Source organism: Protopterus annectens, chromosome 14.part0, assembly GCF_019279795.1.
Source record: "Protopterus annectens isolate FY-2018-M chromosome 14.part0, PAN1.0, whole genome shotgun sequence".
Classification (NCBI taxonomy): Eukaryota; Metazoa; Chordata; order Ceratodontiformes; family Protopteridae; genus Protopterus; species Protopterus annectens.
Window position 1 is genome coordinate 1,021,920,954 of NC_056748.1, and position 23,168 is coordinate 1,021,944,121.

At 45.6% G+C, this 23,168-nt stretch overlaps 1 protein-coding gene across 1 annotated transcript in view; it reads right to left on the reverse strand.

The window, feature by feature from the left end:
• Nucleotides 1-23,168, reverse strand: part of HPS1 (HPS1 biogenesis of lysosomal organelles complex 3 subunit 1) — a 946,304-nt gene that overhangs the window by 500,535 nt on the left and 422,601 nt on the right. The window contains exon 7 of the mRNA XM_044056829.1: nucleotides 1,921-2,023. Within this exon, the coding sequence (XP_043912764.1) occupies nucleotides 1,921-2,023 (103 nt within the window). The remainder of the gene's footprint in view (nucleotides 1-1,920; nucleotides 2,024-23,168) is intronic.

Below are 23,168 nucleotides of genomic sequence, written 5' to 3' on the forward strand. Positions count from 1 at the left end.
GTGAGACAAGACCCAACCAATGCATGTATCCATTTCAGGAGGGTGAACAGTTCTTTAAAGCACTGTGCTCTTGGTGATCTTGTCCTGACATGATACCAACCATGTGCTTTAGGCAACGCACATGGAATGCATTGAACCGCTGTTCCTGTTTTGAGAGCAGAGTCCATGTTTCATGGACATTAAGTAATGTGCTCAAAACACAGGCTGAGTAAACCTGCAGCTTGCTGTACACAGTGAACTTATTAGCCCAGACTCTCTTTGTCATCCTGGAAAACATTCCAGCAGCTTTTCCAATGCACTTGTTGATCTTGCTATCAAGCAAGTCAGAGATTGTAGAGCCTAGGTACACAAACTCATGGACACCCTGCAGCTCATAGTTGCTCACTCTGATTAATGGCTCTATGTCCAGACTTTGGCCCATCACCTGGGTTTTCTTGAAACTGACTGAGGCCATATTCCATATATACATCTGCAAAGCAAGTCATGAGTGACTTCTTGCGGAGTATTAGCCGCAACAGTTGCATCATTAATGAACAGGAACTTCCTTAGCCGCTTCCTAAGCACCTTGGTCTTCAATCTAAGCCTTAACAGTTTGAAGAGGTTGCCATCCATTCTGGTTCAGAGAAAGATACCCTCTGTAGTAGTTCTGAAAGCAAATTTCAACAAAACTTAAAAGAAGATACCAAACAATGTTGGAGCCAAGTACACACCCCTGCTTTACACTATTCAGAATCTCAAAGGTTCAGATGTGGATCTGACGTACATAATGGTCCCCTTCCTCTCTTCATGGAAGGCCCTGACAATGCTAAGCAGTATAGGAGGACAGGCAATCTTTGCCAGAATAATCTCAAACAGACCTTTTTTACTGGCGAAGTCTAATGTTCCGGTCAATCAAAGGCAATATACAGGTTTGTTCTGGACCCTACACTTTTCTTGTAGTTGCCTAACAGAGAAAACCATGTCTATAGTAGACCGTTTAACTCTAAACCCACACTGAGACTTTGAGTAAACTCTCTGCAAGAAAGTGGAGCTTCTTCAGGACAACCTGTGCAAACAGCTTCCCCATGGTAAAAAGAAGGGGGATCCTGATAACTGTTACAATCACTTTTGTCACCATTATCCTTTTACATAGTAGCTTTATTAACATCCCTCATATCTTGTGTTACACTACCTTCTCTCCAGCATTAGCCAAGTATCACATGCAACTCTGAGATTAGGGTACCATTGTTACATTAAAGGATTGCTGAGAGAATATCATGTTTCCAAGGGTCTTTTTGAGAAAACAGTGCTTTTAGTGATTTGTTGAGTTCCTCCAAGGTGGCCTTAGCATAGAGTTCAGTCAGAGTTGGCATTCAGGACTCTCTTCATAACTATGGCCTCTCTGGTATACACCTGCAACTAGTGCTCTAACTCTGTGTTCTATCTGCTTGGTTCTGTCCTTCAAGACATGTGGCTGACTTAAGTGGGATAATCTTCCTTTCTGATGGACCGATGGCTTGTTGATCCCATTGTGCATGCCTTGCATGTTACCAATGCTCACAGCATGCTGACTCTTGAAGGAAAGTTGGAGCCAATAATCACTTGCACACCACTGAAGTACCTGGTGCACTGAGCACACCTTACTGTCTAGCGCTCTCTAGTTTCATCATTATAACCTACTAAAAATTCAGCAAAAGCATGGAAATGCACCAACCAAAAAGTCTGACTCATTGCTTATTTACATAAAATATAGGTATTATTAATTATAATCATTAACATTACCCCATTCACAAATGCCTACAAATATTCACATCAGCTTGCATACACGGAATTGTTTTCATAGACTTGGGAAATTCCCCATCCATATGCCGAGCTGTGAAAAGCTCCCTCTACTGTTTGACAAGATTGATCCATTTTCTGTTTTTTGGAAGCATCAATTACCTGAGCTGTGACCTCCTCTGCAGTGCAGTCATAAGGGTACAAGTCTTGAGCTATAAGAATCAGTGTGAGCAAGTCAGATGGTTTCAGCAAGCTTGCATTTCGGCTGAGAAAGTGAAAATAAAAATAACATTTAGAATCAAATATGACTGAGCTGTGCATTCATTTATTTTGTATTAACAACATTAGCACATTACCAAAAATATGTAGTACTTCAAGTGTGTGTGTGTGTGTGTGTGTGTGTGTGTGTGTGTGTGTGTATTTATACGTACATACAGATTTAGATATATACATACAAGAGCCAAAGGGTAAAAAGGTCACACAAACAAACCACTCACTAAAACTGCAATAAAAAAAAAATCAACCAAGCTACAGTTTTCACTGTGTGATGCCTTAAACCTCATGTAATTGAGGTCCATGGGATATATGCAAATGATCCCTTAATGACACCAAGTGTTTTAGCTGCATGGCTTCTAAATGTCCATGACTTAACTTGTCTTTATGGTTACATTCAGGCCAATAAAGCCAAACTCCACTAGCCGTGGACCTGCATGTTTCTGCTTTATATATATATATATATATATATATATATATATATATATATATATGTGTATGTGTGTGTGTGTGTGTGTGTGTATACATATATAATTTTTTTAAATAAATTGTTGTGTTTCCTACAGCAGTACACCTACCAAGACCTGTGATGATGCACTTTCCACTGACTATGAATCCTCGATGATATTCTCAATCCCGTTACTTTATCATTGTACCAGTCAGGTTAATCAGCATTAAGACAATGTTAAATATGTCTGAATAACAGACTGTCCTTCTTGTATCTACATAATGAGCCACTAGCTTTCTTCAAGTACTTCTCATGGGGAAGCAGACAGGATGTCTTTGCAAACCTTTTGTCACAGAGGAGGACATTTTCATTGATTCTTGACCCCCCCCCCCCCGTCTCTCCTTAAATATTCTTGAGTTCACGTGCAAATACAGGTTATTAGTGCTATCAAAGCTAATTTTATTAAGAATCTTACCTGATAATCAGAATACCCGTGAACTGAAAAACATTCATTTGCTAATGTTCTCAGTACTGACAGGCATACAAGAGTTTCAAAAAAAGTGTTACATATAGAGCATTATATAAGCACAAAAGCTGACAGCAAATTGAGAGAAAACAGCAGTGACACATACGTGCAACAATATAACCTGAGAAATGATGAAGATGAGAGAACGGTACAGTTAAAGGAAAAGGAGAGGAAAGCTAGAGGTAGCCAATGCCTAGGAAAATAATGATACGTAGGCATTTAGTAGAAAGACTGTAAATGCAACAGAAAGTGGAAGATGTGTAGGCTGGAGTTAGGATTTGACAGGCAAGAAAAACTAGCCATGGATGAGGAGAGGTTTAAAGGGAGTATTTGATTAAATGGTTAAGGCTAAGAAAAGCTGTATGAACAAGAATCACTGAATGTGTGGGTCCTGCAATGAGGTAGATTCAGATAAAATGCTGACAGATGTTGGATGTTAAGTCATTGAGTCCAATTAGAAACAGTGGAAATCCTGCATAACGAGCATTCTCCCCCTTTGCATGGAGACAAGTGTTGTGCAGCATGCCTCGCATGGAAAGAGAGAATTGACAGTAGCAGAACAAAAAGGAAATCTTAAGGACTGGTAATTATACTGTGGACTAGCTTAAGTGCTTTACTTTATTTGTAAGTTGGGCAATGTTTTGGTTGGCTGTTCAGAATTACACTTTTCAATCATGACTTGGTTCACAGGGAAATAAGCAGAAACATTAATAAATCACAATTGCAACAATAAGGCATGAGTGATAAGTTACTTTGTGGTGTATACAGTAACAGAGGTTGACAAACAGAGCTGTATATACAATGTTTTGCAAAATTTGAGGTCTTGGAAGGAGACAAATCACTGCCAGACACTACATTTAGGATGCTTGAACAATTTCCACAATCTCCAGAAAAAAAAAAAAGACCAGTTACTAAAGGAGTAAATGGATCTATGCATACAGGTATCACGTACATGGAATTGACTTTCTACAGGAATGTAACAAAATACTCCAGACAGGATAGAACTAGGTCGAACAAAACAATTCCACTTTACTGAAGGAGCATCTTGAAAACAGCAATATAATTAGAAATGCCAATTCTGACAGACAGCTACAAATTGCAGGATTCAGGACAGACTCAACTTTTGAAAAGAACAGCTAACAGGCCAAAACGTGAAAGTTACACATTGGAGCTTTTGAATAATTCATTAATTGCTAGTCCTGCTCTTTCTTCTTTAGTCACAGTAACCAATAACCAATGTTAGTCTTTTGCATGCAACCCTTAAGCATTCTGGGGTGAGCAGTAATCCCCTAAAGAAGAAAATAACTCCTTGAACAGCAGCAAAGTCTCCCTTGTGATTGCAACTGTAAACTGGTACTTCACTGAATGAGAAAAGCTCCAAACATTATTTTAAGATCCTACATGACCTTTTTAAAGCATTTTTCATACATTTTAAAAGAAAGATGCCAACTCTTTTAGGAAAGCTACTGGGTTGACAAAAAGGTACCTACGGTAGGATGCAACAATGGTTTACATATAATGTGAGGAAATGGAATGGAATGGGAAATTTTCAGGTTTGATGGCTTGTGGGATATAAATACACAAGACACTTTAAATAAAGAGGCCTTAATAGTGTAGCCTCCAAACAGGCTTCATCCCTCATGAATGGAGAACATCAATAGTCATCCCCCTGCACAAAGGTGGACCATCTACAGACACTAGAAACTACAGACACATAAGTCTCACTAGTCTTGTATGTCAAGCCGTGGAAAGAATTGTCATGGAAATGATCAATAATGATATATTAAACCTCCAGACACTGGGCCCAACCCAGTTTGGTTTCATCAAGAGCAGGTCATGCCTAGCCAACCTGGTGGAGAAGGTCACCATAGCAATGGATGAGGGAAAAATGGTTCACACTGCCTACCCTGACCTGGGCAAGGCATTTGACACAACACCCCACTTGGGCATTGTTGACAAACTCAAAAGAGGTTAGGTGCAAACCTGTATGTCACCCGGTGGATAGCCAACTGGCTCAGACAGGACCCAGGAAGTCAGAACTGGGGAATCCTCCTCTACAAAGAGACCAGTCACAAGTGAAGTCCCTCAAGAATCGGTCCTTGGGCCACTCCTTTTTGGCATTTACTTCTATGAAGTTAAGACCAGTGTCAATGCGCTCTGGCTGAATAAATCTGCAGATGACTGCAAATTAGGAGCTGTCACTGAATCCCACACAGACACAAATATTCTCCAGGAAAGGCTGACACAGACCAACAACTGGAGTCATAGCCATGGACAAAAACTAAATGACAAGAAATGCATAATAGTATCCTTCAGGAAGTCATCCACCCCTGGTAACTATCATACTGACACCATACCCCTTAGAGCTGACCCTGTAGTCAGGGACTTGGACACACACACATAGGTAGTAATCTGGCCTTTGACCATCACGTCTAGAGTTGTGAGGAAATCATTTTATGCTGTGCAACGTATAAACAAAGGTATGGCATCTAGGTCCAATGAAGTCATTATTCCACTGTATTCTGCATTCATAAGACCTTTCATTGAGTACAATGCCCACTCTGTTATGTACCTAACCAGGCATATCCAACAACTGGAAGGTCCACAGAGGTTCCTCATTAAAATAATACAACACAAGTAAAATGTCTTATACAGACTGCCTCAAGGCTCCATCTGTACTGTCTCCTACAGGCTGTTGAGGGCACATCTATGCCTGGCAAACAGGGCATTGTCAGACCCCACTCTGATGGGCCTCCTGCATATCCACAAAACAAACAGCACCATAATTATCTAAAGACTTAAACCGTGCCTGTGATATAAATAGGACCTGCTGGAGAGACAGGTATCTATCTCCATCCATGTGATGCAAAGTTCCTCTCTAACTCAATTCAAGTGTAACCTGGACAATGGCTGGGGAACAGAAAATTCATTCCTGGCTTGGCACCAATGTCTAATAGACACAACCTGTAAATGGTTCATTTTCCAGGCCCCTGCTTGTAAATGGTTCATTGCCCAAGACCCTGCTTACACTTAAGGGTACCAGAACTTGTCAGAGATTTGGGATACATGGCTAGGCTTAAAAGGTCCTTGTGGTCGTTAGCCTAGTAAATGCCTATGAACTTAGGAGTTAAGTAGCTTTAATGTTCAAGTGCTACAATGATAGCATAGCAGTAAAAGATTCATAAGATTAACAATGCTCCCTGATGGCTAACAGGTTATAGGCCACACAGGATTCTGCAAGCAGCTTTAGACAGGATATAGCGAATACCAAAAGTTTGAGAAATCGAAGCAAGTCATCCAGTGCATGTTACAATAAGTTAAGAGATGTTTTTTTCTTTTACTGGAAATGAACTACACAAAAAGCTTAGGCTCTGTATCTAGTTCCATGGGACTCTGTGATCAGAATAGAATAAATCATCTTCTGCTCTACGTTTATGTTCTGCTAGAGAAAGTGTCTCCCCACCCAGCCTTGTGGCATAGAGGTATAAAGTTGTCAATTCACAGTTTGGGTCCTGGAAAAAAGATGGGAGAGGGGACAGGAAGAAGCTGCGGGCAGGGTGTGGTGGCTCCCAGATGGCCTAGTGCTCTGCTGCAAGCAGGGGCTTGTATAAGACACTACTGACTGGGGGTGTGGTGAATGGGACATAGGCATAGCTTCTCATCCTGGTAACTATAGCTCCCAGGCAGTGTTTATATGTTAGGAGGAAGATGCAGTGAGCCTTGCAGTGATGCGGTGTATATGTTCTCCACCAGTGAGAGGAGGCAGGAATACAGAAATGTCTACACTGCCTGTGCCATGGATGAAGCGGATTGCTATTTGAAGGGTCTTCCAGTCAGGCATGGTTAGAAGGATAACATCACCTTTGATTCACAGTCTGAAGGATAAACCAGACTCACCTGGACAATTGGACAGGAGCCCTAGTCATATTCATGGCTAGAAAGACATGGCTTCCTATGGACTGTAGTCTTAGGGATAGGCCCGACTCACCCAGCCACAGTGACACATGCTCTCCTCTGTAAAAATCAAGCAGATGGTTAAGCAACAGGTAAAGGCACAAAACGCATTCATGGCTGCTTAACAATGACTACCTCCGGACAGTTCTTATCCTGATCATGTGTGAAATTTCCAGGAAAGGGGAGCAAATGGGCTGTACATGATGGGAAGGAACTTGGTGATCAGCAGGCTTGGAGATAAAAACTAGGAAAAATGTCTCGGTCCTTTCAGCAGGACAGCTTATACCTCTTGGCCCAGAAAGAAAAGACAAACAATATGCAGAAATGCAAACACCTCAAGTAAAATGAGAGCAAAGCATAGCCTAATGTGTCAAGGATGAAGCCCTAACTGCAAAGACTGAACCTTGCCACAGTTAGCAGTATAATTTCTGTGGTATGAGAGAAGAAAAATAGAAGTTATGTACTCACCATAACGTTCCATCTGAGTAGATACTTCATTTGTCTGCAACCTGTGGGATTCGGATCCGACCTCGGATCTGAGCCGGCAGCTTTCCAAGCTTCAAGATCCGAGCTCCTAGCTCCTCACCCCTACCCATAATCCCTTGCTACCAACCACATTACCTCAGATCGGTTATTTTGCCCTATAAGCTAAAGATGGAGAGAATTCTCCACAGGACAATATTTTACCGAGGTTCGGGGGATGGTGGGGGGGGGTCGGTTGCAGACAAATTAAGTATCTACTCAGATGGAATGTTATGGTGAGTACATAACTTCTATATCTGAAGTAGTTACTTCATTTGATCTGCAACCTGTGGGACAGAGTCCCCAGCTTACCTAAAGGCCCTGGGTGGTCCCTACGGAAGGATATTCCTAAGCACCACGGAGCCAAAGGAAGCCCTACTTCTGGAGATCATGTCCAGCTTGTAATGAGAAATGAACGTATGGGAAGAGGACCAGGTAGCTGCTGAGAAAATATCGTCTACTGGAACTCTAGACCAAAACGCTGTTGAGGTAGCCACAGATCTGGTAGAATGTGCCCGAATGACAACCGGAGCTGGTCTCCCAATTGAAATGTATGCCTGTCTGATACATTGAGAAATCCAATTTGCTACTGTCACCTTAGAAATTGGTTTGCCCATGGCTGATTTAGCATAAGAAACAAACAACTGGTCTGACTTGCGGAAATCTTTAGTCCTATGCAAGTAAAAACGCAGTTGCCTGTGTATATCCAATTTGTGCAATGTGTATTCACCTTTGTTTTGGAAGCTAGGAAAGAAAACAGGGAGGTTAATAGATTGATTAATGTTAGATTCTGTGGCTACCTTAGGTAGAAAAGAAGGATTAGTCCTGAGGGCAACCCTATCTTTGTGAAAAATAAGGTATGGATACTTAATGCACAAGGCTTGTAACTCTGATACCCGCTTGGCAGAGGTAATCGCTACCAAGAAGGCTGTCTTCCAAGATAAGAATTTTAAGGGGACTGAGGCCGCAGGTTCGAAAGGTGGTCCTGTTAAAGCTTGTAAGACCAAGGTAAGATCCCATGGAGGCATAACCGGTTTAATGGGAGGCTTCAAGAGAAACACGCCTTTTAGGAAGGCTTTGCATATTTTAGCTGACGCCAAAGAACTTATGCCATCTCCCACATGATAATGAGAGACGGCTGCAAGTTGGACTTTAATGGTGGATGCACTAGCTCCCTGCTTAAAAAGGAGGGATAGAAAGTCCAGAATGGTGGGAATAGGAACCGTAAAGGGATCTAATTCCTTATCCTTTGCCCAGATGGAAAAACGTTTCCATTTACTGTTGTAGAGTTTTCTGGTGGATGGCTTATGAGCTGCCACCAGAATAGCTTTAACTGGGGAAGAGATACCGGGTGTCCTTGCCATTAACGGAACTGGATCAGCCAGGCTGTGAGCCGGAGGCTGACCAGGTTTGGAGTGTGGCATCTCGTCGGATGCGAGATTAGGTCTGGTCTGGGATCCAGAATCCATGGGGGAGCCACACTGTGAGACTGCAGAAAGGGGAACCAGACCTGTCGAGGCCAAAATGGGGCAATGAGAATTACTCTGCTCCCCAACCGACAGGCTTTCTGGATGAATTTCATCATCAGAGGAAGAGGAGGATATGCATAAAGAAGACCGGGCGGCCAAGCATGAACCAAGGCGTCCCTGGGGGATTCCCCTTTGGGGGGAACTATCGCGAAGTAATCGCTGCATTTTGAGTTTAGGGGAGAGGCAAAAAGGTCGCAGCGAGGTTGACCCCATTTGTGGAATATCTCTTCCGCGACAGAGGGATTCAGAGACCACTCGTAAGGGCTGAGAAATACCCGACTTAGACTGTCTGCTAATATGTTGGTCCGCCCCGGAATGTGCATTGCTATCAGAAAGCGGTTGGTGGAAATAGCCCATTCCCACACTCTCATGGCTTCTCGACACAGGGGGTAAGACCTGGTTCCTCCCTGTTTGTTTATGTACCAGACAACGGACATGTTGTCTGTCTGGATTGCAACAGTCCCCAGAGGTAGAAGGTGATGGAGAGCTTGCAACGCCAATAGCACTGCCCTCATCTCTAGGACATTGATATGCAATGCAGTCTCTAGAGGAGTCCACGTTCCTTGGACTGACTTGCCTGCGTAATGCCCGCCCCACCAGAGGCAGGAAGCGTCCGTGGTCAACATGGCTTCGACTGGGGGAATCACAAAGGGTCTCCCTTCTTTGAGTTCTTCTGCTTGCAGCCACCAAAGTAGGGAGTCCCTGCATGCCCTGCTCAGGGGAATCGGCATGTCCAAAGGATGGGTCAACAGAGACCATTGGACCTGGAGAGTCCACTGCAATACACGCATTCGCAGACGGGCATGGAGAGAAAGGCCGATCGCCGCCGACATAGATCCTAACGCCCTCAGGACTAATTCTGCTGGGGGGGGGGGTTGGGCTCTGAAGAATATCCAAGACTTGGCGGTACAAACTGTTTATTCTGGTCGGTGTGAGAACCACTCTGGAGATCTGAGTATCCAACCTGGCCCCTATGAAATCTAGGGCTTGAGTGGGGCACAGGCAGGACTTCTTTAAATTGACTGAGATGCCCAATTGAGCAAACAAAGATAGGGCATAATCTCTCACTGTAACCAGAAGATGCTTGTTGGGGGCGGTGAGGAGCCAATCGTCCAGGTAAGGGAACACCTGGATGCCCTGGAGTCTCAGGTGGGCTGCTACCACTGCCATGACTTTGGTAAACACTCTGGGGGCTGAGGTTAGGCCAAATGGAAGAACCCTGAACTGATAATGACTGGCTCCTAGCCGGAAGCGGAGGAATCTCCTGGACCGTCTGTCCATTAGTATATGGTAGTACGCGTCCTTGAGATCCAACGAGCACATCCAGTCGTTCTCCTGCAGAAGGGGGAGAACAGATTGGAGGGTGACCATCCGGAACTTTTCCTTGGGTATGAACAGGTTCAGGGATGAAAGGTCTAGGATGGGTCTGAGGTCCCCCATTTTCTTTGGCACCAAAAAGAACCCGGAGTAATAACCCGATCTGGACTGATCTGGGGGGACGGGCTGGATGGCTCTTTTTCTTAGCAACTCCGAAATTTCTAAAGTTGCGGACTCCCTTTGATGGGGTGGAACATCGGGGAGATGTTTGGGCTTGGGGGGGGGGGTGCAAGAACGGTATAGTGTAACCTCTGGATATTATCCGGAGCACCCATCGATCGTCTGTAATGGACTCCCACTTTGATCGGTGCTCCGACAATCGCCCCCCGACTGCCTCCAGAGAGGGACAGTCGGGCAAGCCCTCAGGGCTGTTGCCCGGGTCCCTCCGAGAAAGGTTCTCTCGACCCAAAGTTGCGCGGGCCTCCTCTGCCTCTAGAGGACGAGTTGTCCGCAGCAGGACAGGATTGCTGAGATTTTCGAAACCACAGCTTCTTTTGCCCCCTCTGATTCCTAGAAAAGGATCTTTGGGGGTTAGAGAAGCGGACTCCGACGGCCGACAGCATCTTCCCATCCTTCTCGCTTTGGACAAGCGTGTCGCGAACTGCTGAGCCAAATAAGGCCGAACCATCGTACGGGGCGTTCGCGAAGGACGCCTTGAAGGGATCCGTGAAGTCACAGAGGCAGAGCCAGGAGTGCCGTCTTAAGACTACTCCCGCTCCGCTGGCTCTAGCGGCTCCTTCCGTGGCATGAGAAAGAAGCCGCATAGATGTATTTGAGATGGACTTTAGAGTGGCCATTCGAGTCTCAAAAACCTTTTTGTCCGAGACCGACATGGACTCCGGAGGGGCTGCCGCGTACTCCTTGATTAGGTCACGTTGCAGCCGGATAGTGTGTGCCATGTAATTCAGCGACCTTATGGCAAAGGTTGCTGACGCAAACATCCGCTTCCCAATCCGGTCCAACGCTCGGGACTCCTTGTCCGGCGGATGGACCGAGGAACTTTCTTGGGCAAGTTCTCTCTTAGTGGCAGCCGCCACCAACATAGCATCAACCGGTGCACCTTTGGACCAAGAAGGTCTATCAGAAGGAGGGCTGAGGACCTTATCCGGGCGTCTAGGGATAGGCTCCACGGTGTCGGGCTCCTTCCAAGCCCTGGTGGTAATTAAGTCCACCAAGAGGTCGGCTGGGGGGGACACCCAGGAGGTAGATGGGCCTGCCTCAAAGGCCTCCAGAAATACGGATTCGTCCAGGGAGGGTTTTTGGGCAGACCACCCCCCTCTTATACGCAACATTTCCATGATGTCTCCAAATGAGACATCTTCGGGGGCTGACCTTGGGGAACCCTCCGTATCCTCCAAATCCGTATCTGTGGTAATGGACTCGGGGGAGTCCAGGTGCCTCCTTTTGCACTGGTGCTTTCGAGGTACCTCTTCGGCGGGACTGTCCGAAGAAGGCTCGTCCACCGGGTGTTGTTCCTCCCTGGGAACTAACTGGAGGCTTTGGGCAGGCTGTCCAGATGGACGGATGATGGAAGACAGACCCTGATACAGTGGGGGTACGGGTGGATCCGAAGGCCCGATCGGGGACCTGGATGATCTCGACAGTACCCTCTCAACCAACTCAAAAGCCGAAGGAGATTCGCCATCACCAGCCTGAGAAGGCAACCTCCTCGGCTCCGAGGAGATGATCGGGGTCGGAGCCGAAGCAATCGGACCCGAGGTAGTGGTGTGCTCCGACCAATCGGCACCGAAGACACAACCACCCCCTCGGATCCGATGCTCAACCCTCAGCCCCGAGAGCTTGGATCCGACAAGCTCGAAGGCATAGTCGGCATCGAAGATACCAACCCTGTCGGCGCCGACGTATCCCCGGATCCGAAAGGGCCTGGATCCGACAACACCGAGACCCGAAATCGGGTCGGAGAAGGAGCGATCGGGGCAAAGATGGGGGCCGCTGTCCCTCCCAAGGGGGGGGAGGCAAGAGCATCCCCATCTGCATCTAGGTCTGCATAAATCTTCGCATCATCCGATCCATGTCTGCCTCGGAGATGCTTCTGGTGGAATGCGAAGAGGTAGTCGAGGCAGGCCGGGAAGGCCGCCTCGAAAACCTCGAGGGAGATCTATCCTCCTCCTCCGGCTCCGGAGAAAAAGAAGGAGAACGGAGCCGAGAGGACAAGGATCCGGAGACCCTCTCAGGGGACTTAAGCAACTTCTCAGGCGGAGCCGAGGGATGAGACTCGGCCCGTCTTTTAGTAGAATGACTTTCCCTCTCTCTATGCTTTTTCTTCTCCTTATGAGAAGAAGACCCAGACTCCACAGAGCTAGTACCGGATAAGGGAGGTTGAGTCCCTGGTACAGCTACCGGAGTGGCCGGTGCCGAAGCTACAGAAGTAGCTTGGGCCCGGCTGGGAGAGGAAGAAGAAGCTGACTCCTGAGGGAGCTTTCCCGCCAGGATCAGCTTGTTCTTCCTGTCCCTGAGTGCCCGAGGGTTGAAGGCCGCAGAGATTTGGCAGGCCTCCGACAAATGTACTGCCCCCAGACACAAAACACACTGAGTGTGGCCATCAGCAGAGGAAAGCTTGTGGCCGCACTCAGTACACTTCGAAAAAATAGCTTTGGATTCAGGCATTATCCTCTCACACACACACACCCAAACACTAAGGGGGGAGGGGGAGAGACAATTTAAAACTAAGAGAGTTTTTTTTTTTTTTTTAACAAGGAGTTTAACTAGAAATATTCAAGGTTTTCTATAGAAAAAAGGAACAATCTCACCAAATGCTAGGAGCTCTTCACAGAGAAGCAACCGTCTTTAGCCGCGGCAAAAAACGATCTGAGGTAATGTGGTTGGTAGCAAGGCATTATGGGTAGGGGGAGGAGCTAGGAGCTCGGATCTTGAAGCTTGGAAAGCTGCCGGCTCGGATCCGAGGTCGGATCCGAATCCCACAGGTTGCAGATCAAATGAAGTAACTACTTCAGATCACAGTCTTTTAAAACATTAGAAAAAAAAAACAAAGTTAAGAATTAGCAGCAGCAGAAGACATACATTCAGCCATTAAAAATCAATGCGCTGAGCTGTCAGAGCAAGTAAATCCAGCAAATGACTGGAAAGAAATAAGAGAGCTGCATTTATGTAACTTTACATCTTTGCTTCTGGTAAAGATGACACTACTGGCAGGCTGAAGAGCATCAAACACCAATGGAAACTACTATGAAGAGTCCTGCTCGACATAGCAACAATGAGGATAATTCAGGACTCATTCATAAGATAGAAGAGGTCACTTAAGGTTAATCATTTGTGAACTGAGGGGGTGGAGCTAGGAACTAAACCTTCTATTTAAAGGGGAAAATAAAACATTTCAGAGCTTTACCAGAAAGGCTCATCCAGACTCTGCCACACTTTGCTGTGAAGGAAAGCTTAGTTTGCTTTTATTTGTTGTATTTTGTATTACTTTATTGCCTTTTTACATTTTGAATACTGTGGTTTGTTTTCTTTACCTTGTGTTTTACTTGCATTCTGCTTTAACTGCATATTAAAACTTCAAAAGAGACCACAGCTCTATCTCTTCTGAGTCAGGCAGAAATACCACTGTCTTTCTAGTTGCCTGCCTCTTATGTTAATCTGACCATATATCTCATTTCCTCTCTGCTTTCACTGGCTTGTGTGAGTAATCACAAAATCATCATTTTTGAAATCCCTCCCCTTCAACTATTTAAATTTATTGGCCATCCTATTGTGTTCCATAGTACCAGAATACAAAAGTGACCACCCCTTTCAATCCATCTTGCTGTTTTAAAAATACTAACTCTCCACTAAACCTTAACTTTTTAAACAGGTAAAACTTAAGTTACCTACGTACACATCTAACTTCTCTTGTGTACACTGCAGTGTGCATTTTTTTCATCTTACTTTTAAGCATCCCTGTGACTAGCACTTGCTCTAATACCTGACGGAAAGCACTAGGAAGCCTTAAACTGATTCAAGCACTCAACTCTCCTTGTTAATAAGGAGAAATTAATCGTAGGCACTAAACAGCCTATAATTGCAAAGTACCTTGCTAAGGTAAGGAAAAAAAACTCCTGTACTTTACACAAAAAAAAAAAAAAAAGGCACCAAACCAGGCATGTCCAAGGGTCAGATTCCGGTGATTTCTCCTGTCCACCTGGTGAATCTCGGCATACTGGGGCAATGCAGCAATTGCCTCATGTACGCATACAACCCTCTCCTCCTACCACCCAACACTACAACCTGTGAGAGATGCACTTACATAACCAAAATGGAAGCAAAGCTCTCTCCACCCAAGATTGTGCTAGACAGGCAAGAGGAGAAGGTTAACGCCCACACTACACCTCAAGCAACACATAGCCCTTCTAAACCCACACAAACACCCATATATAGCAACACTAAATCCACATATGCAGAGGCCCTTAACTGTAACCTGCCCAAGCAACAAGGACCTCTGAAGCTGAAATGCAAACAATCACAACCGAAGTGTCACATAGCTTACAACACCAGTGTGCCACCCAGCAACAGCCCCTAAGGCAAGACAATGTACCTAACACTTTAGTCATAGGTGACTCTATAGTCCGGCACACTGATGTCCCACTCACCAGGTTGAACAAGGAGAAAATTACAGTCAGCTGCCTGTTGGGTGCCAGGATCCGCCACATAACACATGCACTCAAGTCACTCCACAACAAGTACAAATATGACTATGTCATTGTCCATGTTGGAGTAAATGACTTGAGACGTACCTCCCTGGACTACATGAAAAGAGACATGGAAGAGCTCTCGGATCATGTGGCCCAGGCAGGTATGACCCTAGCCCTGAGTAGCATTCTGCCTTCGCCCAGAATGATACAATACAAGAACAAAATGATTGACTTCAACAATTGGCTAAGCTTCTGGTGTCATTCAAAGGGGATCCAGTATCCGTCTGCCTGGGATGACATGATCGACAGACTACGATGCTTTGCCACAGATGGTCTGCACCAGTCACCCCTGGGATTCAGGTTACTGGCTAAGGCTCTTGCCACCCCTATAGTGCCTTTTTTAGGCAAAGTTCAAAGGACAAAACCACCACCGTAAAGTACAGTTTTGTACCTACCATAAATGCAGATATTCGAGTGCTAATACAGCTGCAGTCATAACAGATGGGTTTTCCTGCCGTCAGGCGGGTCATCGGTCGGCCGAATTCCAAAGTCTAGGTCCGGCGTCGGATGTCGTCACTTCTTCCCTGACGTCAGTGCGACAGGGGTATAAGAGAACCAGCCAACGCTATTTTCTTCAGTTTTTCTTGCCCCAGATGTCAGGTGCCCCCAGAAGGAAGGCAAAACATAAATTTATGTAATAATGCAATGCAATATAATCAAAAAACAGTAGTTGCAAGCACATACACCATAAAAGAATACCCCAATGAAGTTGTATGAGGGGGTTTTGGCCATTAGACCTGTCCCAAGAGGGGAAGGAGGGAGGGAAACCTGGACTGCAGCTGTATTAGCACTGGAACATCTACATTTATGGTAGGTACAAAACTGTACTATGTTCATCGTGCATACAGCTGCAGTCATAACAGATGGGTAGAATCCCAAAGCTAAAAAGGGGTGGTAGGCACTAAGAGGAACTAGGAGGAGTCAGGATGCCCTGCAAGACTGCAGTGGCAAAGCCCACTCTAGATTTGGAATATAATGGTAGGTGATAGTGCTTGGAGAAAGTATGTACAGAACTCCAACTGGCTGCTTACAAAATATCTTTGGTAGGAACCCCCCCCTGAGGAAAGCTGCAGAGGTAGCTGTGGCCCTTGTGGAGTGAGATCTGATGCCTGTAGGTACAGGTTTACCATGAAAAGAGTAACAAAAGCATATACAGTGGGCTATCCATTTTGAGATGGTCTGTTTGGAAATAGGCTTCCCTTGAGCACCTGTAGCATAGGACACAAAGAGTTGCTCTGATTTTCTGAAAGGCTTTGTTCTGTCCAAGTAATAATGGAGCTGTCTGTGAATGTCCAAGGAATGTAGTAATCTCTTCCCCTTGTTTTGTGGATTAGGGAAAAAGGTAGGTAAAGTGGATAGCCTGATTCAAGGCCACCCTGGATACTACCTTTGGCATAAAGGAAGGATTGGTCCATAAGGAAACTCTGTCCTGATGGAAAATGATGAAAGGCTGCACAGCCATGAGGGCTTGTAGTTCCGAAACCCTGTGTGCTGAGGTGATAGCCAGAAGGAAGGCTGTTTTCCATGACAAATATTGCAGTTCTGTTGATGCAGCTGGCTCAAAAGGAGACAGGGTCAGTTTTTCTAGAATGAAATGAGGTCCCAAGCAGGTACTGGTTGCTTCCTTGGGAGTTTTATATTCTTAGCCCCTCTGAGGAACTGTCTTAAGAGGGGGTGAGAGAATAAAGGAGGATCATTGTTGTATTCTGCAGAAATGGCTGAGGCATGGATTTTGATGGAGGAGAATGAAAGTCCACTGTTTAGCATCTCAGCTAGGTACTGTAATATTTGAGGTAAATTCAGTATTCCAGGATTCTGACCCTTTTTCTGATTCCAGGCACAAAACCGTTTCCATTTTGCAGAGTAGGCTTTTCTCGTAGAAGGCCTTCTGGCCTCCAAAATGACATCCTGCACCTCCTTGGAGTAGGGTCTGTTGTGAATTTAAGGAATCCTTCATGCGGCTAGATTGAGTGTTTTCAGCTGACTGTGAAGAGTTTTGAAGTTGTGCTGAGTCAGTAGAAGAGGCATTAGAGGCAGGATCCATGGTGGGGAATGCGTCAGGCTCCTCAGGAGTGGGTACCAGTGTTGTCTTGGCCAGTCTGGAGCAATGAGAATCATCCTTGGTCTGTCTGCTCTGGCTTTTAATAGAACTTTGGGCAGCAGAGGAAGAGGTGGAAAGGCATAAACTGTCACTGTTGTCCAACTTAAAGAGAGTGCGTCCACTTTCCAGGCCTGTGGATGAAAGGTCCTTGAGCAGAATTTTGTCAATTGGTAATTTCTGTGGGTGGCAAAGAGATCTATGTCTGGCCTTCCCCATGCTTGAATTATCTTTGCAAAGACTTGAGGATGCAACCTCCATTTGTGTGGATCTGTCATATTTCTGCTCAGGTTGTCTGCCAGCGTGTTTTCCTTGCCTGGCAGGAACTGTGCTTGAAGTTGGATTTGTAATTCCAGAGCCATGTTCCATAGAGACATGGCTAGCCTGCATAGGGGATATGAATGGGTTCCTCCTTGTTTGTTTATGTAACACATCACTGTGGTGTTGTCTGTCCTTATCAATAGCTGGCCTGGATGCAGCAGGTCTTTGAAAGCCATAATAGCATTTATTACTGCTAGCATTTCCTTTTGATTGATGTGTAGGTGCTTTTCTTTTTGGGACCATTTGCCCTGAATGCACCGATTTGTCATGTGCACTCCCCAGGCGTAGTCCGAGGCGTCTGTTGTGATGACTTGATTTGCTTGAGGCTTGCAGAATGGGAGACCTATGTTTCTTTGGCATGCTTGAGCCCACCATAGAAATTCCTTTTGAAGACATGGAATCAGTGGTATAATTGTTTCCAAACTCTGGCTGTGTTGAGACCATAAGTTTTTTAGGTACCATTGAAGTTTCCTCATATGCAGCTTTGCACATGGGATTAGCAGAATGCAAGATGCCATGAATCCCAGAGCCTGCAGGATTTTCCTTGCAGTCAGCCTGGTGAGAGTTGCCAGTTTTCTGAAGTATTGAGTTAGTTGCCCTTGTTTCTCTGGCGTGAGGTAGGCCATCTGGGTGTTTGTATTCAAGCTGGCACCCAGGAAAATTATTGTTTGACAGGGTATTAGTCTTGATTTCTTTTTGTTGACTGTGTATCCCAGAGAATTCAACAACATCATTACAAACGCCAGGTGTTTCAGAAGTATGTGCTTGCTGTCCGCTTGGATCAGGCAGTCGTCCAAATATGGGTATATTTGTATCCCTTGAAGTCTGCAGAAGGCAATTACTGATGCCAGGCATTTCGTGAACACTCTGGGCACAGTAGATAAGCCAAAGGGCAATGCAGAGAATTGATAATGGGTTGAACCTGCAAGAAATCTGAGGTATCTTCTGCAATCTTTTCTGATTGGGACATGCAGGTATGCCTCCTTGAGGTCCAATGTTACCAGCCAAGACTCCTTGCCCAGCATGGGAAGCTGCTGCTGTAATGTGAGCATCTTGAACTTTGGTACGAGTAAATATGTGTTTAGGATGGATAGGTCCAAAATAGGTCTCCAATCTTTGCCCTTCCATGGTACCAGGAATAGTCTGGAATAAAAACCTAGACCTTGTTCTTGTGCAGGTACCTCTTGAATAGCTTTCATGTCCATGAGATCTGAAATTTGTTTTTGTGCCTCTGCCCTTTGATTGTGTGGCAGGTTTGGCATGCCTCTCATTTTTGGAAGGGTGTGAAAGTGGAATCTGTAGCCTCTGTCTATGATGTCCAGGATCCATTTGTCTTTTGTGATATGCCAATTTTTCGAAAATAATGCCAGTTTTCCGCCTAAAGGTGCTGCCATTTGAACCTTGCTTGGCATGCAAAGGGGAAAGTCATTGATTCTGCTTTCTGAATGGCTGTGAACTATCCTGACCACCTCTTGGTGTAGGAGCTTGCCATTGTCTGCCTCTAAATGATCCTTGAGATTGCCCTCTACCCCTCGGGCGCCTGTATCTACCTCTTTGGGTCTGTCCGTGGCTGGAAAGGACCAATTTTTTGAAGGCCAATTTCTACTGAAACGTGGTGGTTGTACCTGTAGAAAATCTTTCACTGTTTGCATTGATTTTGCCTTTTCCTCCATTTTCTTTAATACCTCCTCAGCTTTAACACCAAACAATACATCTTTTTGAAGAGGTGCATCTAGTAATTTTGCTTTGACATGATCTGGTAAGGTTTCCTCTTTGAGCCAAGCATGTCTACGTATGACTGATCCTGTAACAGCAGCTCTACATGAAGCCTCTAAAGCATCAAAACCACATTGCAATGTATGTTTACCCACTTGCTCTGCCCTATGCAACAAATCCTGCAACTACTTCAAGTCTGGTTGCTCAGGTTGTGACATTTTGCTTTTTAACTGAGATAACAAAAACTGTTGATACTTTAACATATGGAACTGACAGTTTAATGCCCTCATGGTTAAGGTGGCCGAGGTGTATACCTTTTTCCCCCACCTTTCTAAAGCGCTGGAATCTCTCTCTGAAGGTAATGGATTTTTGGCAGTGGAGGCCTTAATTCCCTTGGGACCCTGTGAAATAGTTTCTGGGTCAGCCGCATGACTTTTGTATAGGAATTGGTGTGAATCAGGAACCCGGTAATACCTGTCAGGCTTGACTGGAGCTGGAGGTAAAGAATCTGGGTTAAGGCTGGCCTCTAAATACACATCATCTAGTATGTCCAAGGAAGGAGGTATAGCCAGAGGCCTGTGCTGAGGGAGCAAGAGAAAATCCCTGAGCCTTTCTTGGAGTCTGAGTATTCTTGACCTTCCCAGTGGAAGTGTTCCCTCAAGGTATGTAAGGTTTCCCCAAAAGAGTAATCCTCAGGGGGGGGGGAGACAGAGGGAATGGACTCCTCTGCATCAGAATCTTCAAAAGGGGAGTATGAATGTTCCTGGTCCTCAGAATGTTCTGAAGTAATGGAGGCCTGGTCCGAGGAAGGGTATTCATCCTCCACTCTGGGCCTTTTGTCCGAGGGGCGTTGAGAACCCCTGATAAGAGTAATGAAATCCTCAGCCATTTTGAGCATCTGCTTTTTAGGCATGGGGCCTTGAGTGGGGCCCTGTGGAGCTTGTCTTTTAGAATGCATGGCTGCTTTAGATTTAGCGAAAAATGGAAAAAGAAGAAGAGGGCCTGAAGACACCTAGAGAGGAGGCAGGCCTATCTAAACTCTGAGTTTCCCTGCTAAGAGTGGCTTTGGTATCTGTAGTCAGGGTGTGGGCCGAACAGCCTGCGACCTCGGGCACAGAAGACACCACTAATGAAGTGTCATCGGAAGTCAGGGGCCGCGTAGGCGCCTCGGTGAGAACCGGAGCACCTGTAGTCTGCTTTAGCGTGGCGTCGGTAGAAGTCGCGGACCTCGTATGTCGGTCCTTATCTTTGCGTCTTTTACCCAAAACTGGAGTCGGAGTATCCGACGACATAATGTAATTAAACTTTTTGCCAAAATAGTGTTGGGCGAACTCCGCCTGACGCTTAATAGTGCGTCCGTTGAATGTAGCACAAAAACGATGGGCCGAGACGTCGTGGTCTGGGCCTAAGCAAGGAATACAGAGGGAATGGAAATCCTTATGAGGTATTTGCTTCCCACATGAAATGCAATTATTAACTTTGTCTGACATTGGTCTGAGGCAAGAAAAGTTTCCCCAACGGGGTACTTAGCTTTCAAGAAGTCTTCGGTTGAAAAATATTCGTAATCTCAGGAGCTGGCCAACCGGCACTTGCGAACTGCTTCTGCTTCGGGCAACACGCGGCAAGAAAGACTGAAGAAAATGGCGTCGGCTGGTTCTTTTATACCCCTGTTGCACTGACATCAGGGAAGAAGCGACGACATCCGAAGCCGGACCTAGACTTTGGAATTCGGCCGACCGAGGACCCGCCTGACGGCAGGAAAACCCATCTGTTATGACTGCAGCTGTATGCACGATGAACATCTGGTACAAGCATGCAAAATCTGGAGGTAATGCTACTCAATGCTAGAAGTCTAAACCTCAAAATGCACTCTCTCGAGGCACTCCTAAAAATGGAGAATATCGATATCTGTGCAGTAACTAACCAAGACCTGGTTCAAGGCTCCAGAGAGCACGCCTGCAATACCAGGCTACAACTCTTGCCACACTTTTCAGCCACCAAACCAGGACCGAAACACTAAAGGTGGAGGAGTGTCAATATTCACTAAGGATATTCACACCACCAGGCTAGTTGCCCAACACAATGCGTGTGAAATTCTCCAGGTGCAGATCCCCCACCATACCCCAAGATTCTCACTACACCTTTCCAAGCATACTGGAAAATATTAAGATAGAGCCAAACACCCTAATACTGGGTGATTTTAACTACCCTGCCATTAACTGGGAAAACTACTCGTGTACCAACACCTTTGCCCAACGGTTCTTGGAATTCATAAATTCCAACGCCCTGGATCAACTAATCCATAGTCCCACCAGGGGCTCCAATATCCTAGACCAGGTCATTACCAACATGGGGAATCGATGCTCCACACCTATGGTCACCCCCTCATTAGTCAGGTCAGACCATAAACTAATCACCCTTAACATCCACATCCCACCCCCACCCCCCAGTAAGGAAACCCCCATAAAAAAACTTCTCCAAAGCCAACTTCATGCTACTCCAGTCAGAAGTGACAAACTTCATGACACCCATGCAGTCGGGAACTGAAAGTTCAACTACTGAATCCTACACTAAGACACTGTACGAGCACATCCACTCATGCATGAATCGTGCCATTCCAAACAGAACCAAGATGCTCTCATCCAAATAAAAAGGAAGCCAATCTGGTGGTCCCCTGCCATAAACAAACTTTACAAGAAAAGGTAGAAACTGTTGCAGAAAAGAAGAAAATCCCAGGATGCAAAAAACTCCCTTACCAGCCTCAGTAAGAAACTGAGATCCCTCATAAAATCCTCCAAAGCTAGTTACGAAAATAAAATTGCCAAAGATTTCAAAGACAACCACAAAGCATTCTATAACTGTCAAGAATCGAAATGTCAATGCTCAGATCTGCTCTGAGCTAAAACAGAATGGCATTAAATATACTGATCCCAAAGATATTGCCAATATCCTAGAAGATTCAGTGCCAACTTCACCCCCCTCTCACCCCCTAAATGGCCCATCTCAATACCGGAAGATTGACAAATTCCGGTAATAATGGCCACACAGGTAAAATACACACTCTCCAAAGCTAAGAATACAGCATCCATGGGACCAGATGACATCCCGGGCTGTGTAGAACTACAATATGAACTGGCACCTCACCTAAGTGTCATGTTTAATCATAGCCTCACCTCCTGTTTCGTGCCTACTGAGTGGCGCAGAGCTACAGTTATCCCACTCCACAAGGGGGGGAATCCACCTTGGATCCCGGAAACTACCGTCCCATCAGTCTGACGAGCCTTATCTGCAAGGCCATGGAGCGTATTATCATGGAACTTATAAAATAAACAAAGACATTGGCAACCTTCAAACACTAGACCCCACCCAGTTTGGGTACTGGACCCCACCCAGTTTGGGTTCCTGAAGGGCCGATCTTGTCTACTGAACCTGACTGACTTCTTCGAATCAGTCTCCAGAGCCATGGACAAGGGTAAGATGGTTCACACAGCCTATCTAGACCTTGCCAAGGCCTTTGACACCATCCCCCCACTCTGGAATCATAGATAAACTTACTAAGCTGGGCATTAATCCCTACGTCACCCAATGGGTTGCTAACTGGCTTACTGATAGAACGCACACTGTAAAAGTAGCCGACTCCAAATCCAGCTCCAAACAAGTGACAAGTGGAGTACCTCAGGGTTCAGTCCTGGGACCGCTCTTGTTTGGCATCTACTTCTCTGAAGTACAGGCCAACACTAAGGGACTCTGGCTAACAAAGTTCGAAGATGACTGCAAACTGGGAGCCATTATTGAATCCCCAAATGATGTGGATACTCTACAAAAGGCCCTTACAGAAACAGATGCTTGGTGCCAGAGCCATGGGCTCAAGCTCAGTGCCAAGAAATGTATAGTTTTCCCCTTTGGGAAAAAACATGTACCCGTGAATTACCACATA